Below are 16,107 nucleotides of genomic sequence, written 5' to 3'. Positions count from 1 at the left end.
GACCAATCAGGAAAAAAAATTTTTTTAAAGTTCTGCTTTGTGCCTTATAAGCTTAACACTGAATGTAGATAATGTGATTTTCCATAGTTAAATGTCAAAGGACACAGGTAGAAGAAATGGCCAAGAACTTTAAAAATGTTTTTTTCTTTTTTGGTGAACAAAGTAATGCCTACTTTTCAAAAAACTGAGTAGTGAGTATAGAGAAGACTTATAATTAAGCTTTCATACAATAGTAATTTTGAATGTATTTTTGAGTTTATTTTTTTCCAAAATAATGATATTAGCAAAAAGTTTACATAGCCTGTATTGAATTCACACATTCAAATGAGGCTTTACCAGCAATAATGGGGATTAATACACCTGAACTTTGACTTCATGTCAAAGGAACTAACTACCCTATGAATTACAGAAGATTGATATTCTTTTTTATTTGATTCCTTCTGAAAAAAGAAAAAGCTTTATCAAATTGTTGACATATTTATTTACTCCAAATTTTTACATTTAGTGAAACAAGTATGTTTATAGTAGCTCAGTTAACAAAAAAAACTTCAAAAAAGAATTCTGAAAATGGCAGGCATTTTTTTTTTTTTTTTATTGTAGGCAATTATTTAAACTGCATACTTGGCTTTATGCATAATAAGTCATGTGGGAAAAACATCCACATTGCAGTTAGGTTTCCAGTATCTAGCTTTAATTTTTTTTCAGCAATACCATTAATTGGATTTTGCCAGGTTATTAAAATGAGGGCTTTCTTAGGAGTTACTTGTAGTTTCCGAGCTGAATGGCAGAGCGCACATAGACACATCGGAAAGTGGATGGCTGGATCTCCCAGTACTGGACCGGGTTGCTAAAAAGACTCACACCCGTGTAAGAAGCCTTTTTGGTGTTGTATCCAGGTGGGCAGAAGTCATTAGATCCAATTGCAGTGATATTGTTGTTATGAAGGTAGACAACCTGCAACGTGGAATAGTGGAGAATGAGTATTTTCCTCTCAATACATTGAAACTTTTCATGTAAATATATACATATATGTATTTATGTATTCCACAGTTTGAATAACTGAACACTTTTCAAGCAAAACTCTCGACTTCTCTTTTCCTTTCCAAACTTGCCTTTCCCTTCATTAGTCTTCCCCATCTCAATAAGAGGCATCAAAATCATTCCAGCTGCTCAGGCTAAAAACCTGATAATCATCATTTCCCTCCACCCTTCTTTCACACTCCATATCTAACCTTCAACAAATTCTGCTGGCTAAACCTTCAAAATGCTTACAGAATTCAGTCTCTTCTCCCCAGGTCCACTTCTACAAGCTTGTCCATGTTGCTATAGTTTCTTGCTTAGATTAGTGCAAGAACTAATTGTTCTTCCTGTTTCCTCCTTTGCTTTCTTGAAGTCTACTCCTGTTTTAACCACCAGAGCCATTCTTTTATAAAGTAAGTCAAGTTACTTTTTTTTTGCATCAGCACTCCAGCTTCTTCCCATGTCACTCAGAATAAAATCCAAGGTTTTCAAATCCAACATGACCTGATATCCTTCTGTTCTGATCTAATCTCCCATCCTGGCCTACTTGCTATTTGTATAAATTATAATATACCAAGAAATGACTTGTCCAATATTGTACAGCCAAGGCCAGAATATAATGCTGAGGCAGCATTTTCTTAAGTGAGTTAGTAAAACTTATGAGGCACTTCCTTAAGATAACTGACTTTAAATGCTCTCCATCTAACAGAACATTCATAAATACATGTTGGTGAAAAGTGCATTTTTTGAAGAAAGTGTATAGAAGGAGAACAATAGACGTCACTTACGATCAGACATGAGGGGTAATAGAGTCAAGAAAATACCTATGCATATTTTTTTATGATTCTTAAACATTGAACATTTCTTGTTTGGTATTTCCCAACAAAGATTACTAAGAAAGTATGTAGAGATTGGTGAGAGTTTATGACCAATATTGAAGATGATAGAAGAAAATTTCAAGATATAAAGCAAGTATTCATAGGTGTGAAAAAGGAAAGTAGATTTCCAACTTCATCTGCAAGGTCAATATTGCCCTAATACCAAAGCCCGATAATAATCATCGCGAGCAAAAAAAAAAACAAAACTATAGACCAATATCTCTCATGAACACACACACACACACACACACAATCCTCAGCAATATATTAGCAAACAGAATTCCACAACATATAAAAGGATTATGCACCATGACTAAGCAGGATTTCTTCCAGGGATGAAAGGTTAGTTTAACACATGAAAATCAATCAATGTAATACACCACATTAACAGAATAAAAGATCAAAATTATGCAATCTTAATTATATACACAGAAAAAGTATTTGGAAAAACTCCAACATATATTCATGATTTTGAAAATCTCAATAAATAGAACTCAAAGGGAATTTCCTCGACTTAGTAAAGGGCATCTACAAAAACCTTCAACTAACATCATACTTGGTGGTAAAAGATTGACCACCCCCTGCTTCTAAAATAGAGAATAAGGAATGGATGCCCAATCTCACCAATCTTGTTCAGCAACATGCTGGAGATTTTTGCCAGTGCAATAAGGCAAGAAAAATAAAGGAGTCAAGATTGGAAAAGAATAAGTAAAACTAATTCTATTTGAAGTTTACATGATCCTGAAAATAGACAATCCTAAAGAATTCACAAAAACTACTGTGATTAAACCAAGTTCAATAAGGTTTCAAAATAGATGACCAATATACAAAGGTCCATTGCATTTCTATATACTAGCAACAAACAATCCAAAAATGAAATTTAGAAATCAATTCACTCATGACAACATCAAAAAGGATGAAATAATTAGAACTAAACTTAAAATAATTGTAAGACTTGTACACTGAACATTACAAAGTGTTATGGAAAGAATTTAAAGACCTAAATAGAGAAATATTCCATGTTTTTTAATTGAAATATTCAAGATTATTAACAATAGTGATCTATAAATGCAACACAATCCCCTTAAAAATTCCAGCAGGCTATTTCTTTTTGCAGAAATGGACAAGTTGATCCTAAATTTATGTGGAAATGCAAAGGTCTCATAATTGGAAAAAAAACTTTAAAAAAAAAGTTAGAGGACCTACATTTCCTGTTATTAAAATTCCCTGATGATTTTGTTCCTGTAATAAAAAACTACAATAATCAAATGTGCAGCATAAGGACAGATTAGATAAACACGCAGATTTTAAAATACAGATATATATCCTCATATTTATGGCCAAATGATTTTCAACAAAATCGTAAGGCAATTCACTGTAGAAAGATAGTCTTTTCAACAAATAGTGGTGGAAAAATTGGATATACACAGGCAAAAAGGTGAATTAGACTCTTACCTTACACTATATACTATGATTAACTCAAATATGGATAATTGACCTAAGTGTAGAAGCTAAAAGTACAAAATTTCTGGAAGAAATTAAGGAAAGAATTCTTATATACAACTCTCGATGTATGATTGATTAAAAAAATAATTCAGACTTCATCAAAATTAAAAATTTTGAGCCTTAAACAATATCATTAAGAATGTGAAAATACAAATCACTGCTTAGGAGAGACATATTTGCAATTTATATATTTGATAAAAGATTTGTATCTAGCGCATAGAAAGAACGCTTACAAATCAGTATCATGAAGACAAATAACCCAATTAAAAAATGATTAAACACGACCAGAATATTTGAGAAGATGCTTCCTCAGGAAGGTGTAGAATAATAAGCACGTGAATAAATATTCAGAATCGTTAGTCATTACTCGTTTCCGATTCAGAGCGACGCTATAGGACAGAGTGGAACTGCCCCGTAGAGTTTCCAAGGAGCGCCTGGTGGATTCGAACTGCCAACCTTTTGGTTAGTAGCTGTAGCTCTTAACCACCGTGCTACCAGTACATTAAGGAAATGCAAATTAAAACCAGGATGAGATATCACTCTACACCTGTAAGAATGGCTAAAAAACAAAACATGAAACAAGTTTTGGTGAGGATGTGAAGAAATCAGAACTCTCATGAACTGCTGGTGAGAACGTAAAACGACACATTTAATTCGGCAGTTTCTTAAAAATTAAACATAAACTTGCCATATGACTCTGCAATTCCACTCCTGGTTATCTAACCAAGACAAATGAAAATGTTTACAGAAAGACTCATATGTGAATGTTCATAACAACATTATTTATAATAGACAAAAAGTGGAAACAACCAAATGCCTATCAATTGCTTAAAAGATAAACCAAAATGTGGTATATCCACACACTGGAAGACTACCCACCAATATACAGGAACACAGCTGATGCATGCTATGATAGGAATGAACTTCAAAATCCTCAAACTAAGTAAAAGAAGTTAGTCTCATGTTATATGCTTCCATTTATATGAAATATCCAGAAAGGCAAATATACAGAGAGAACAGATTAGTGATCCTTTGTGGCTGGGGATGAGTGAGAATTTACTTCAGATAGGCAACAGGGATTTTTTGATGGCCAATAGAAGTGTTCAAAACTAGATGGTAGTGAAGTTTTCACAACTATATCATTTTATTAAAAGCCATTGAATTGCATACTTGAAAAAAAAGAGTAGGTAGAATATCTTGGAACTTAGGGGAAGAAAGATAAAATGGGTACATGTGTAGTCAACTACAGATGGAAAAGTGACCTTTGGAGCAGGACTGGCTACAGGATTTGTGGGGCCCAGGGCAAAATGAAAATGTGAGACCTTTTGGTCAAAAGCTAAGAATTTCAAAGCAATGACTGCGGAGCATTAAGCCCAGTGAGAGGTCCTTTTGAACACTTGACACTATGCAAAAGCCCATGAGATTTGCTGACATTCAGCATAGATTCCAGAAAATCAGGTTTCATATTTTTTGCTCTGTGACTAGTCAGAAACTTACTATACAATGAGGCATGCATTTGTGCATACGAAGCTACATCTTTATGAAATAACCTGTTGCCATGGAGCTGATTCCGACTCACAGCGACCCTATAGGACAGAGTAGAACTGCCCCATAGGGTTTCCAAGTTTTTTTTTTTTTAATTTTTATGGGAGCAGACTACCGCAACTTTATCCACGAAGCGGCTGGTGAGTTTAAACCGCTGACCTTTAGGTGAGCAGCTGAGCACTTAACAACTGTACCACCAGGGCTCCTCCTTTTTGATCTATTCACCTTTGTTCTGATATTTTCTTTTTTCTGCTTTGCTTTCTTTTCCTTTCCTTTCCGTTTTCCTTTCTTTCTGCTTCCATTCTATTTTTTTTCATTTCATTTTTTAAATGTTGCTAATGGATCAATTAAACTGATTTTATGAACCCTATTTTTTTATGATATGTACAGACTGACATTTGAAAATCATCTATCAAGATGAGTGGAATAGTTAATGCTAAGACAGAAACAACAACCTACAACCACCACCACCTAATAGCAGAACTGCCCCATAGGATTTCCAATGAGTGGCTGGTGGATTCAAACTGCCGACCTTTTGGTTAGCAGCTGAGCTCTTAACCACTGTGCCACCAGGGCTCCAGTAACAACAATAGCTAGTGTTATTAGGTCTTTAAAGCATCTTGATTTTACTTGCATCTTCGAATTCTGCCTACTCGCCACTCTACTACCAACACCAAAAAAGAATCAGCAGGAAATAAGATGCCCTTAAGTTTCACCTTCATTCATATAATTCAGAAACTTAAAATAAAAATCTAGCTAATGTAAACTTTGATGTATTTGTTAATTTTGGAGCTTTAATCAAAGTTCCACAGAAAAGTTACCAGTAATTTATCAACATTGTTGATAGTAGAGCAAAAGATGTTTGAAACCCATTCAGAGCAGCTTAGATACTGGATTCCCCAAAAGGCAACTTTTTAAAATGGTTTTACTTATAAGAGAAAGTCAAGATATTCTGAGTCATCATGATAGAGCCAATTGCCTGTGTAAATTCCCAAAAGAAATAAAATCTAAATATAACCTTAAAAAAAATTAGATAAAAATAAATACATAAAATCCATGGAAGATCATATTTGTTCAATTTTAAAAATTGAATAATTTGAATAACGTATTTGTTTTATTTCCTCAAAGTAACAAAGGAATTCTTATTGTTATTAATAAAATTATTATAACTATTTAAATAAACATACCTGCATTTATAGATTTATGAATTTCAAAGCTGAACCATATCTTATTATTCTTACTAAGGCACTATAAGTTGACAATTTATATAGTCGATTCAACCACACTACCAGGCTAAACTTTCCCTTTTGAGTTATATGACATCTGCTGAAGCTAAAAACTTAAACTACTATGTTATTCCATATCAGTGTGTCATACAATGTAGAAGTCACCTTGCCCAATCACTATGTACTTGGTACACTGATCTGTGACTGGAAACTACCCTGCTATTCAAAAAGATATTGCATTTTGACTGCAAGAATTTTAGCATGCAATTTCAAACCAATAGTTATCATTTAAAAAAAATTAATAATTTAAACACATTGTTTCACAAAATCAGAATTAATACTTACATACCCCAAACCGATCAAACCCACTGCCGTCCAGTCAATTCTGACTCATAGTGACCCTATACCAGTGACCCTATAGGACAGAGTAAAACTGCCCCATAGAATTTCCAAGGAACGGCTGGTGGATTTGAACTGTCAGCCTTTTGGTTAGCATCCTGAGCTCTTAACACTGCGCCACCATGGCTCCAATATTTATGTAGACACATCAAAAATAGCTCTCTCAAAAAAGATTTTTAAGCAGAGCTTCCTGTCTTCTAGCATCCTAGTTGTTGTGTGCCCTTGAGTAGATTCTGATTCTTCGACCCTATAGGACAGAGTAGAAATGCACCATAGGGTTTCCTACTTTGAAATTTTCATGTGAGCAGATTGCCAGATCTTTTCTTCCTCAAAGAAGACGGTGAGTTCGAACAGTAGACCTTTAGTTTTGCAGCTGTGCCTTAACCATTGCACCCCCAGAGCTCCAATAAACCAAAAAAACAAACCCATAGCCGCCGAGTTGATTCAGACTCGTAGTGACCTTATAGGACAGAGTAGAACTGGCCCATATGGTTTCCAAGGAGCACCTGGTGGATTCAAACTGTTGACTTTTTGGTTAGCAGCCTGAGCTCTAACCACTGTGTCACCAGGGCTCTAGGGCTCCAATAAAAAAAAAAAAATAGGGAGGTTTAAATGTGTGTTTTCTGTTTCTCCCCAGTTACTGAGGAGGCAATTACGACTCACGACAGCCCCATGTGTGTCAGAGTAGAACTGTGCTCCATAGGGCTTTCAGTGGCTAATTTTTCAGGAGTAGATCATCGTGCCTTTGTCCTGAGGCCCCAGTGTGGATTTGAACCTCCCAACTTTTGGTTAGCAGCCAAGCGTATTAATCATTTGTACTACCCAGGGACTCCAAGTTTAGTGGTATTGAATTACCTGGATATACTTATGTTCTGCGAGCCCACCAGGCACTTTGATAAGCTTGTTGTTGTCCAAGTGAAGCTCCCTCAAATGAGGTGTGTTGGCCAGAGAGCCATTGTCCACAGCAGAGATGCTGTTGAAACTCAGTCCCAATCTGCAACAGAAAATGGCATTGAATGCATACACCACACTTGGATTCCTTTCTTACAAGTGCTGTGTGATTAACCAAGCCAACACGAAAGCCTGGTTTTTGTGTTTGCACGTACTACTCCCTCTGCTTTTTCCAACTTCTATGAGCCATTTGTTCCTAAGATCTCAGCTCAGAGTCACCTTCTCCTCCCCTGTCATTACAAGACTGGAGAGATACCCCTCCTGAATGATCATACAGTATCTTGTTATCACCTCTAATAAAGCTTAAAGGAATATGTTTTAAATGCCTGTGGACTTGTATGTCTCCCTATAGTGAATGTAAGTTCCTTGAAAATAGTGGCTGTCTTCTGGTACATCCAGTACTATCTCAGTGCTTGACATACTCAATGAATAATCGTGGAATTTATTTCTATGGGTAATTAATAAATTCAGTTGAGAGAGGACTAAAAGAAATTATCACTTTGGTCACTTTGTAAATCATGCAACAGTGTAGTTATCATATAAGTTTATTCATTGGAAATAAAAGGCCTAGTATTCTAATAAGTCAGTAAATGTCCCTGTGAGAAAAGTTAGCAGAAACAGCATTTTGCATGCGTTTGGAACAGTTCATCAGTGACCATCTATCATTTTCAGAATTTGCCGGATGCCAGTATTCCTGGATTCCGACCCAGTCTGGTTACTTAGAACTCTGCCTCTTGGTTCCTTTGACATTTCTCATATAGTCTCATAATTTTCTTCGCTTCAAGTTTAGTTCACTCAAAGTTTTGGTTCATATTTTTTTTAATAAATGCAAAAACATTTGATAATTCTACTGCTGTAATATCGCTTCACAGTAAGATTTCAGGGCCAGAAAAAAAATGACTTGGAGACAAGACTGATCTATTCAACTTTATAGGAATGAAACTGCATCAGAAGCAAGGTGACATAAATCCAAAATAACAGAGAGGAGATTCCAGGCATGAGGCAAAAAGGTAATGGAAGAGAGCCTGAAAGCTCCCACAGGAAAAAGAAGGAGGAAGTTTTGGGTTCATTCAACTGCAATGGAGGAGCCTTGGACATTTTTTGTAAGATAAGGTTTCTACCTACCTTAAATCAGTTCTGGTCTTTCACACCATTTTGGAATTTATCTGGTTCCCATTTTTAACCATGGCTTGGTATTTGAAATAATTGAGGTTACAGTTTACTGATTCTAAGCTGTCAATAACACAGTTGGTTTCTCTTAGCTATTGATTATCAGCCTAGCACCTTGGCTCTGAAACATTTTGTTTTTCCCTTTGACTTAAACATTCATCTCTTATTTCTGATCTTTTCCTTTACAATTTCAGAATGTGTCTCCTCTTTTTGATAATACTCCAAGTCTTGCCATTAGTTTTGGTCTAATGTACTTATTAAAATAGAATAGTCCTAATAACATAGTCAAGGAAACACTTCATTTATTTAACCAGTTGTTTACATATTCAATAAACGAATGTTTTTGAGAGTCTACTGTATGCATGGTATTACCGTAGACATTTTGAGAGGTAGTGGATATGTGGAACAAAAATGATGGTATTTCCACCGAAGAACATTTTACTTGGGGAAATGAGGGTTTATATACTTAAGAAGAGTAAGGGAAATTTGCCTGAAAACCATTTTATATTTCTGCAGAGACGTATACACTATGTTCTCCCCAATCGTCCCTAATGAGCAACTGAATATCCGCCCTGCAACAGTGCTCTGACATAGAGGCAGTTTCTGTCTTCTTCTCACAGTTTTGATTTTCAGGACCAAAATGCTTGCCAGGTTCCAACAGTAAGGAGGAGCAAACAACATAAGGATTTGATGATTTAACAGACAGATTTCTTCGGATTTGATTCCAAAAAGAAATATACTAGATAAATTCTTAAGAAGGGAAAATTCATCTGGCCAATAAGGCATTCTGGTCTAATGTAATCAGTGGGATTAAACATCCCTTTGTAGATAAATCTGAATTTCTAGCCGATTTTTTTTTTAAGTCTAATAGCTGTTTATGCTCCTATTAGGTCCAGAGCATATGGCGCCAGTACTAAAGTACAGAATGTCCAAAACCTCCATACCACTTTCAGAATAAAATGCACATTTCTTCCAGAAAGGCACATGTGGCAGGAACCATTTACTCAGAATTTTAGAACATTATTCATCCCATTGCTGCTACTACTACTAGTCATAGTAAAAAAAAAAAAAAAAAGTCATAGTAGTAGTAGTAATAATAATAACAACTACCTTAAAGACAGTTGTAAGCAAGACACAGCACAACTTATCTGCCTATGTTTTTCTATAGCTTAAAGGGCCTAATCAAGAAAGAAAGTTAGGTCATACACATTACTGGTCTTGGAAAATGTTATCTATGTTAGAAAACATAATTAACAGCTAGAGATGAAGGGTTTCTTATTATTTGAGACATCAGGGTAGTACGTTATAGCTATAGTCACAGGCTCAGTCTCACCTTTGACTTTCACCATCCATTGGGTTATGGGGAAATATTCACACAAAAGGAAAAAGCTGGGTTGTATATTAATCTGGGCTTAGTTATGTCTCAAAGATATATACATATACTTTGCATTTATTTATCCACCAAGAAATTTATATACTGAAAGAAGAGTGAGTCAATTTGGTATAAACTTGATTTCCCTTTAGGAACATTCAGCGATATACGTGGATCAAGAACAGGGTGTTCCTTTAAAACAACTGAAAAAGTTTTGACAGCACTCTCCTCTTCTTATTACTTAACCAGATTGCAACCATAGAAAGACTAAAGATATGTTAGAGAGCAAGACAAGCACTGGTGATCAATTAAAAAAAAAAAAAAAATGTTAAGAAGGGTCAAAAATATACTATTTCTTTTATTGGTCTACATTAAATGTCCAGAGACATTTTATTTTAAACTCTACAGAGAATACGGAGTTAGAGTATTTCATCATAACCATTCTAAAACTATACTGTAGGATATCCAATATTCCATGTCCTGGTAGCTTTAATTTTAATGCATTTTCAAATTCTGGACATTGCATCGTATGTTGTTTATTTAGCTATCTATTTTATGGAACAAAATTAGAATATATTGAATGAACATATGGATTTACTCAAATACCTTGTATAGAAAATATATTCCAATTAATCTAAAAACAATGTGGTATTCATAAAATAGGAGGCTAATCTCAGTGGCTTTAAATAGCTATCCTATTTCATAGTTTTTTCAAAAATAATTGGACAAGGTTGCAGTTAAAAGTTGTTAAAGACAACAACACATTAAATGATACAGTTAAATATCATCGGTCATAAATGGAACAACTAGAATGGGAATGATAAGAATGTTCACGCATTGTGAAGAATATAATCAACATAACCGGACGCCTTGTATAACAATTGTTGAACGGAACCTAAAACGCTGTGTAAGCCTTCACAGAAAGCACAATAAAATATTATTAAAAAAAAAATCAGTTGTCATGTTTTGAATTCTGAGCATGTAGATAATAATACACGCAGCCACTGTACTGAGAGAATGTCATGAAAGAATATTATTTACTTAGCCAAATTATCCAGTCCTTTCAGGCTAGCTGCATCAACTTTGGCGATTTTGTTACCATCGAGATGTAATTCAGTAAGAGAAGCAGGAAGACCTGGAAAATGGAAATACAAGATGCTAAGATAGCAGATAAACATTTTAATTACAGAATGCAGAAAGACTTAATGAGGACATCATCGGTTTTCTTAAAGAATTGGTTTGGCCTTTCATCTTTTTCCTCTATTTTTTTTTCTTTGATAATATATGCTTTTTGAAGTAGTGAAAATCCTTTTCTACTTTTCTCGTAGATAGACTAATAAAAAATATGGGTTTTTGTGGATGTTTATTGTGAAGTAAATTATTGTCCTGGCAATTGTTAGGATTCGATTGTAGAAGTGAAGCTCAAACACTAAATTTCATTATTCTCCTCCAGATTTGTTAATGACTAACACTGGCACGAGTAAAATACACAAATTCTGAAATGGGGAAATAAGCACTTGAGCTATAATAAAGAGGTTACTTATAAGTTAAGCCTTTGTACATTCTATATATGTATGGAAAGTAAGAAAATTAATTAATGAACATCATTAATAACTAACACTGTTACATTGTGCTGGCCTTAATCAACTTTCCATGAAAATATAAATGTCTCTTCAATGTATGTGTCAAAAGAGCTGGCTTACTTATGACTTTTAAATCAAACTGTTCTTTTCTGAAAGAAGAGTGCCGTGACCTGCCATATGCAGAGCATCTGGGGAGATGATTTTAGATCCAAAGTACCCACTAAACCCCTGAATGGTGCTTCCTGAATGATTGTGATTTTCAAAGATTTTGTAATGTCAATACGAAAGTTTAAATATTTATTTTCTTTTCCCATCTGAGGATGTACTATGTTTTTATACAACATTTTAAACAGCATATTGTTCCACTTACAATAATAGATAGCAACAACAACAAAAAAATAGCATAGAAAATTGGTTACATGTAGAACCAACTTCTGATTGGTTCAAGATCTTGGTTATTTTCCATATACTGGGTAGCTAAGCGCTACGGCTGCTAACCAAATGGTCGGCAGTTCGGATCCACCAGGAGCTCCAAGTTTAAATATTTTGTTTATTTCCTTTTACCACCTGAGGATGTATCATGTTTTCTACAACATTTTAAACAGCATATTGTTCCACTTACAATAATAGCAACAACAATAAACAATGTAGCAAATTGGTTACATGTAGAACTGACTTCTGATTGGCTCCAGATCTTGGTTATTGTCCCTAAGGATACATAATTGCAAAATCACAGGTTACGTTTGGTCTGAAATTTTCATTAAATCTCACTGAATTCAGTCAATTTAATTTAAAGTTTAGTTTACTTTTTATTTGAAAATGATTATTAGTTTCCCTATGGTTGTATGTTTTGTTTAGGAGATGCTAAGAAATAGAAACTTCTATTTATTATACGTCTGTTTTGTGCCAGACACTGAGCTTGGCACCTTTCATAACTTAGCTCATTTAATTTTCTCAATGTATAAATTGTTTTTAAGCCCGTTTCGTAGATGAGGAAGCAAGACTCAAAGAAGTCACAAATTTTATAGATTATCCAGATGCTGAGTAGGAAATGTGATATGCTCCCAGATGGCCAAAGGAAGTCGAAATAGTATACACTTAACTGGAGGAAATGAAAAAATAATTGCATTACCCTTATGAATAAATATTAAGAAATCACAATCACTCTGGAAGTAAGGGATTTCAAACATTTGACCCTCTTTAGAGTAAATTTTTAAATATTCTCACAAGTAACGCACTTCAGTATATAACAAAGTAAGCTGAATATGCATTTTTTCATCCCTATCACCAAGGAAAGTTCAAAAAAAACAAACAAACATAATGCCTATGACATGGCAATTAGCATCACATCAATCAGCCTTACCTAGTTTTTGTGCCTCCCCTTTAGGGGTGTCAGTTCCTCCCTTTTCCCCTAAAAAAGTTGCAGTAATGCCCAAGTGTGACTATGAAAGAAAACTTTTCAAATAGGACAGACAGAGGCAAATTTATAAAGAGCACCATCAGCCTTTGCCGTGAGGCATTTAGTTAAAGAGCCTATACTTCAGTTCTTTTTTTTTTTTTCCTTTTTAAGATAAAATATATGGAGAGCTTATTTTTGGCCAGGTACTGCATGTGTACATTACAAGACTTTTATCTCTAATAATCTCTCTTTTATCATAATAATCTCTAAAAGATATTTATTAATACCTCCATTTACAGATAACAAAACTGAGCTTTCACAGAAGTAAATAATTTAGCCAAAAGTCACACGGCAACTAGACAGCTGAGTCAGGCCTTGCATCCTGACTGGTTTAACTCCAGAGTGTGATGTTACAATCCCTACACTACGCTCTTTCTATTTTCATGAGTGATGAAAGAGAGTATTTAGAAATCAACTCCCTAGGAGGTAGGGAATGTGCAGGCAATAACGCTTCCATCCTAGGAAAGGTAGGCTTGTCAGTTAAATAGGCATAAATACGCATAGGAGAGAAGACATAAAAGGAAGCAAAGTGAGATGGTTTAACACATGAGCTTTGATATCAGTCTGCCACCATCCCAGCTCTACCACTTCCTGGCTCCTAAACCTTGGGCATAATTTATTTAATGTCTTCAAGCCTTATTTTCCTCATTCATAAAACAAAGGTGGTAATACTTATTACTCAGGAATGTATTAGGAATAATATAAAAGAATCCATGAATACCATTTGGCACAATGCCTGGTACTCTGCAAGTGCTTAATAAACTGTTGTTGTCGTTAGGTTCACTCCACTCGGTTCTGACTCATAGCAACCCTATGCATAACAGAACAAAACACTGCCCAGTCCTGCACCATCCTCACAATTGTTGCTATGTTTGAGCTGCAGCCACTGTATCAAGCCATCTCATTGAGGGTCTTCCTCTTTTTCCCTGATCCTCTACCAACTATGATGTCCCTCTCCAGTGACTGGTCCCTCCTGATGACATGTCCAAAGTATGTGAGATGAAGTCTCACCATCTTCGCTTCCAAGGAACACTCTGGTTGTACTTCCCAGATAGATTTGTTCTTCTTCTAGCAGTCCATTCAATATTCTTCGCCAACACCATAATTCAAAGGCATCAGTTCTTCTTTGGACTTCCTTATTCATTGCCCAGCTTTCACGTGCATGTGAGGCGATTGATAATATCACAGCTTGGGTCAGGTTCACCTTACTTTTCAAAGTGACATCTTTGCTGTTCAGTGCTAAGACCTCTTTAAAGGGTAATAAATTGTACTTATTATAATTTTACACTACTAAGCGAACTAGAGATGATGATATGTAAGAAACTGTTGTTGTTGTAGTTGTTGTTGTTAGATGCTATTGAGTCGGCTCCAACTCACAATAACCCTATGCACAACAGAAGGAAACACTAGCCCGGTCCTGTGCAATCCCTACAATCCTTATTATGCTTGAGCTCATTGTTGCAGCCACTGTGTCAATCCACCTCATTGAGGGTCTGCCTCTTTTCCACTGACCCTGTATTTTGCCATGCATGATGTACCTCTCCAGGGACTGATCCCTCCTAGCAACATGACCAAAGTATGTAAGACACAGTCTCGCCATCCTTGCTTCTAAGGAGCATTCTGGTTGTACTTCTTCTAAGACAGGTTTGTTCGTTCTTTTGGCAGTCCATGGTATGTTCAATACTCTTCACCAACACCACAATTCAAAGGCGTCAATTCTTCTTCGGTCTTCCTTATTCATTGTCCAGCTTTCACATGCATGTGATGTGATTGAAAATACCACAGTTTGGGTCAGGCGCACCTTAGTCTTCAGGGTGACATCTTTGCTCTTCAACGCTTTAAAGAGGTCCTTTGCAGCAGATTTACCCAATGCAACGCATCATTTGATTTCTTGACTGCTGCTTTCATGGGTGTTGATTGTGGATCCAAGTAAAATGAAATCCTTGACAACTTCAATCTTTTCTCCATTTATCATGATATGCTGCACATTGGTCCAGTTGTGAGGATTTTTGTTTTCCTTATGCTGAGGTGAAATCCATACTGAAGGCTGTGACCTTTGATCTTCATTAGTAAGTGCTTCAAATCCTCTTCACTTTCAGCAAGCAAGGTTGTGTCATCTGCATAAGGCAGATTGTTAATGAGTCTTCCTCCAATCCTGATGCCCCGTTCTTCTTCATACAGTCCAGCTTCTCAGATTATTTGCTCAGCATACAAATCGAATAGGTATGGGGAAAGAATACAACCCTGACACACACCTTTCCTGACTTTAAGCCAATGAGTATCCCCTTGTTCTGTCCAAAAAACTGCCTCTTGATCTATGTAAAGGTTCCTCATGAGCACAATTAAGTGTTCTGGAATTCCCATTCTTCACAGTGTTATCCATAGTTTGTTATGATCCACACAGTCAAATGCCTTTTCATAGTCAATAAAACACAGGTAAACATCTTTCTGGTATTCTCTGTTTTCAGCCAGGATCCATCTGATATCAGCAATGATATCCCTGGTTCCACGTCCTCTTTCTGAAACCGGACTGTCTGTCAGTTTGCCGTACTGTGGTGGCTTGCATGTTGCTGTGATGCTGGAAGCTATGCCACCGGTATTCAGATACCAGCAGGGTCACCCATGGAGGACAGGTTTCAGCTGAGCTTCCAGACTAAGACAGACTAGGAAGAAGGACCCAGCAGTCTACTTCTGAAAAGTATTAGCCAGTGAAAACCTTATGAATAGCAGCAGAGCACTGTTGTAGGAAACTAAAGGAAAACAAATCATTAATTGATAACATGTATCACTGAGGGGTATTTTGTAGGATGTACGTAATGCAAGTCTTCTTGCAGTATACAGTAGTGGAAAAGACACAGTCCTTCCCTCCTACAGCAATATGTCTTTAGACAAGAGATTTAATAGCTGATCATGTACCATCATCTGTGAAATGCAGAAAGTACTTCTTGCCCTTTATTCATTTTTTCACATATATTTATATACCCATTTCATACATATG

General features: G+C 35.7%; 1 protein-coding gene across 2 annotated transcripts in view; it reads right to left on the bottom strand.

The window, feature by feature from the left end:
- Positions 1-233: 233 nt before the first annotated feature.
- DCN (decorin) overlaps positions 234-16,107 on the bottom strand; it is a 42,319-nt gene continuing 26,445 nt past the window's right edge. For both annotated transcript variants that reach the window (XM_010599264.3, XM_003405252.4), the window contains exons 6-8: positions 11,109-11,202; positions 7,430-7,568; positions 234-954 (exon numbers count right to left, since the gene is read on the bottom strand). In XM_010599264.3, coding sequence (XP_010597566.1) covers positions 760-954; positions 7,430-7,568; positions 11,109-11,202 — 428 coding nt within the window. In that variant the 3' untranslated portion in view covers positions 234-759. The remainder of the gene's footprint in view (positions 955-7,429; positions 7,569-11,108; positions 11,203-16,107) is intronic.

This window comes from Loxodonta africana, chromosome 4 (genome assembly GCF_030014295.1).
Source record: "Loxodonta africana isolate mLoxAfr1 chromosome 4, mLoxAfr1.hap2, whole genome shotgun sequence".
Classification (NCBI taxonomy): domain Eukaryota; kingdom Metazoa; phylum Chordata; class Mammalia; order Proboscidea; family Elephantidae; genus Loxodonta; species Loxodonta africana.
The sequence above is the reverse complement of the archived record's forward strand: the minus strand, read 5'-3'. Positions and strand labels throughout refer to the sequence as shown.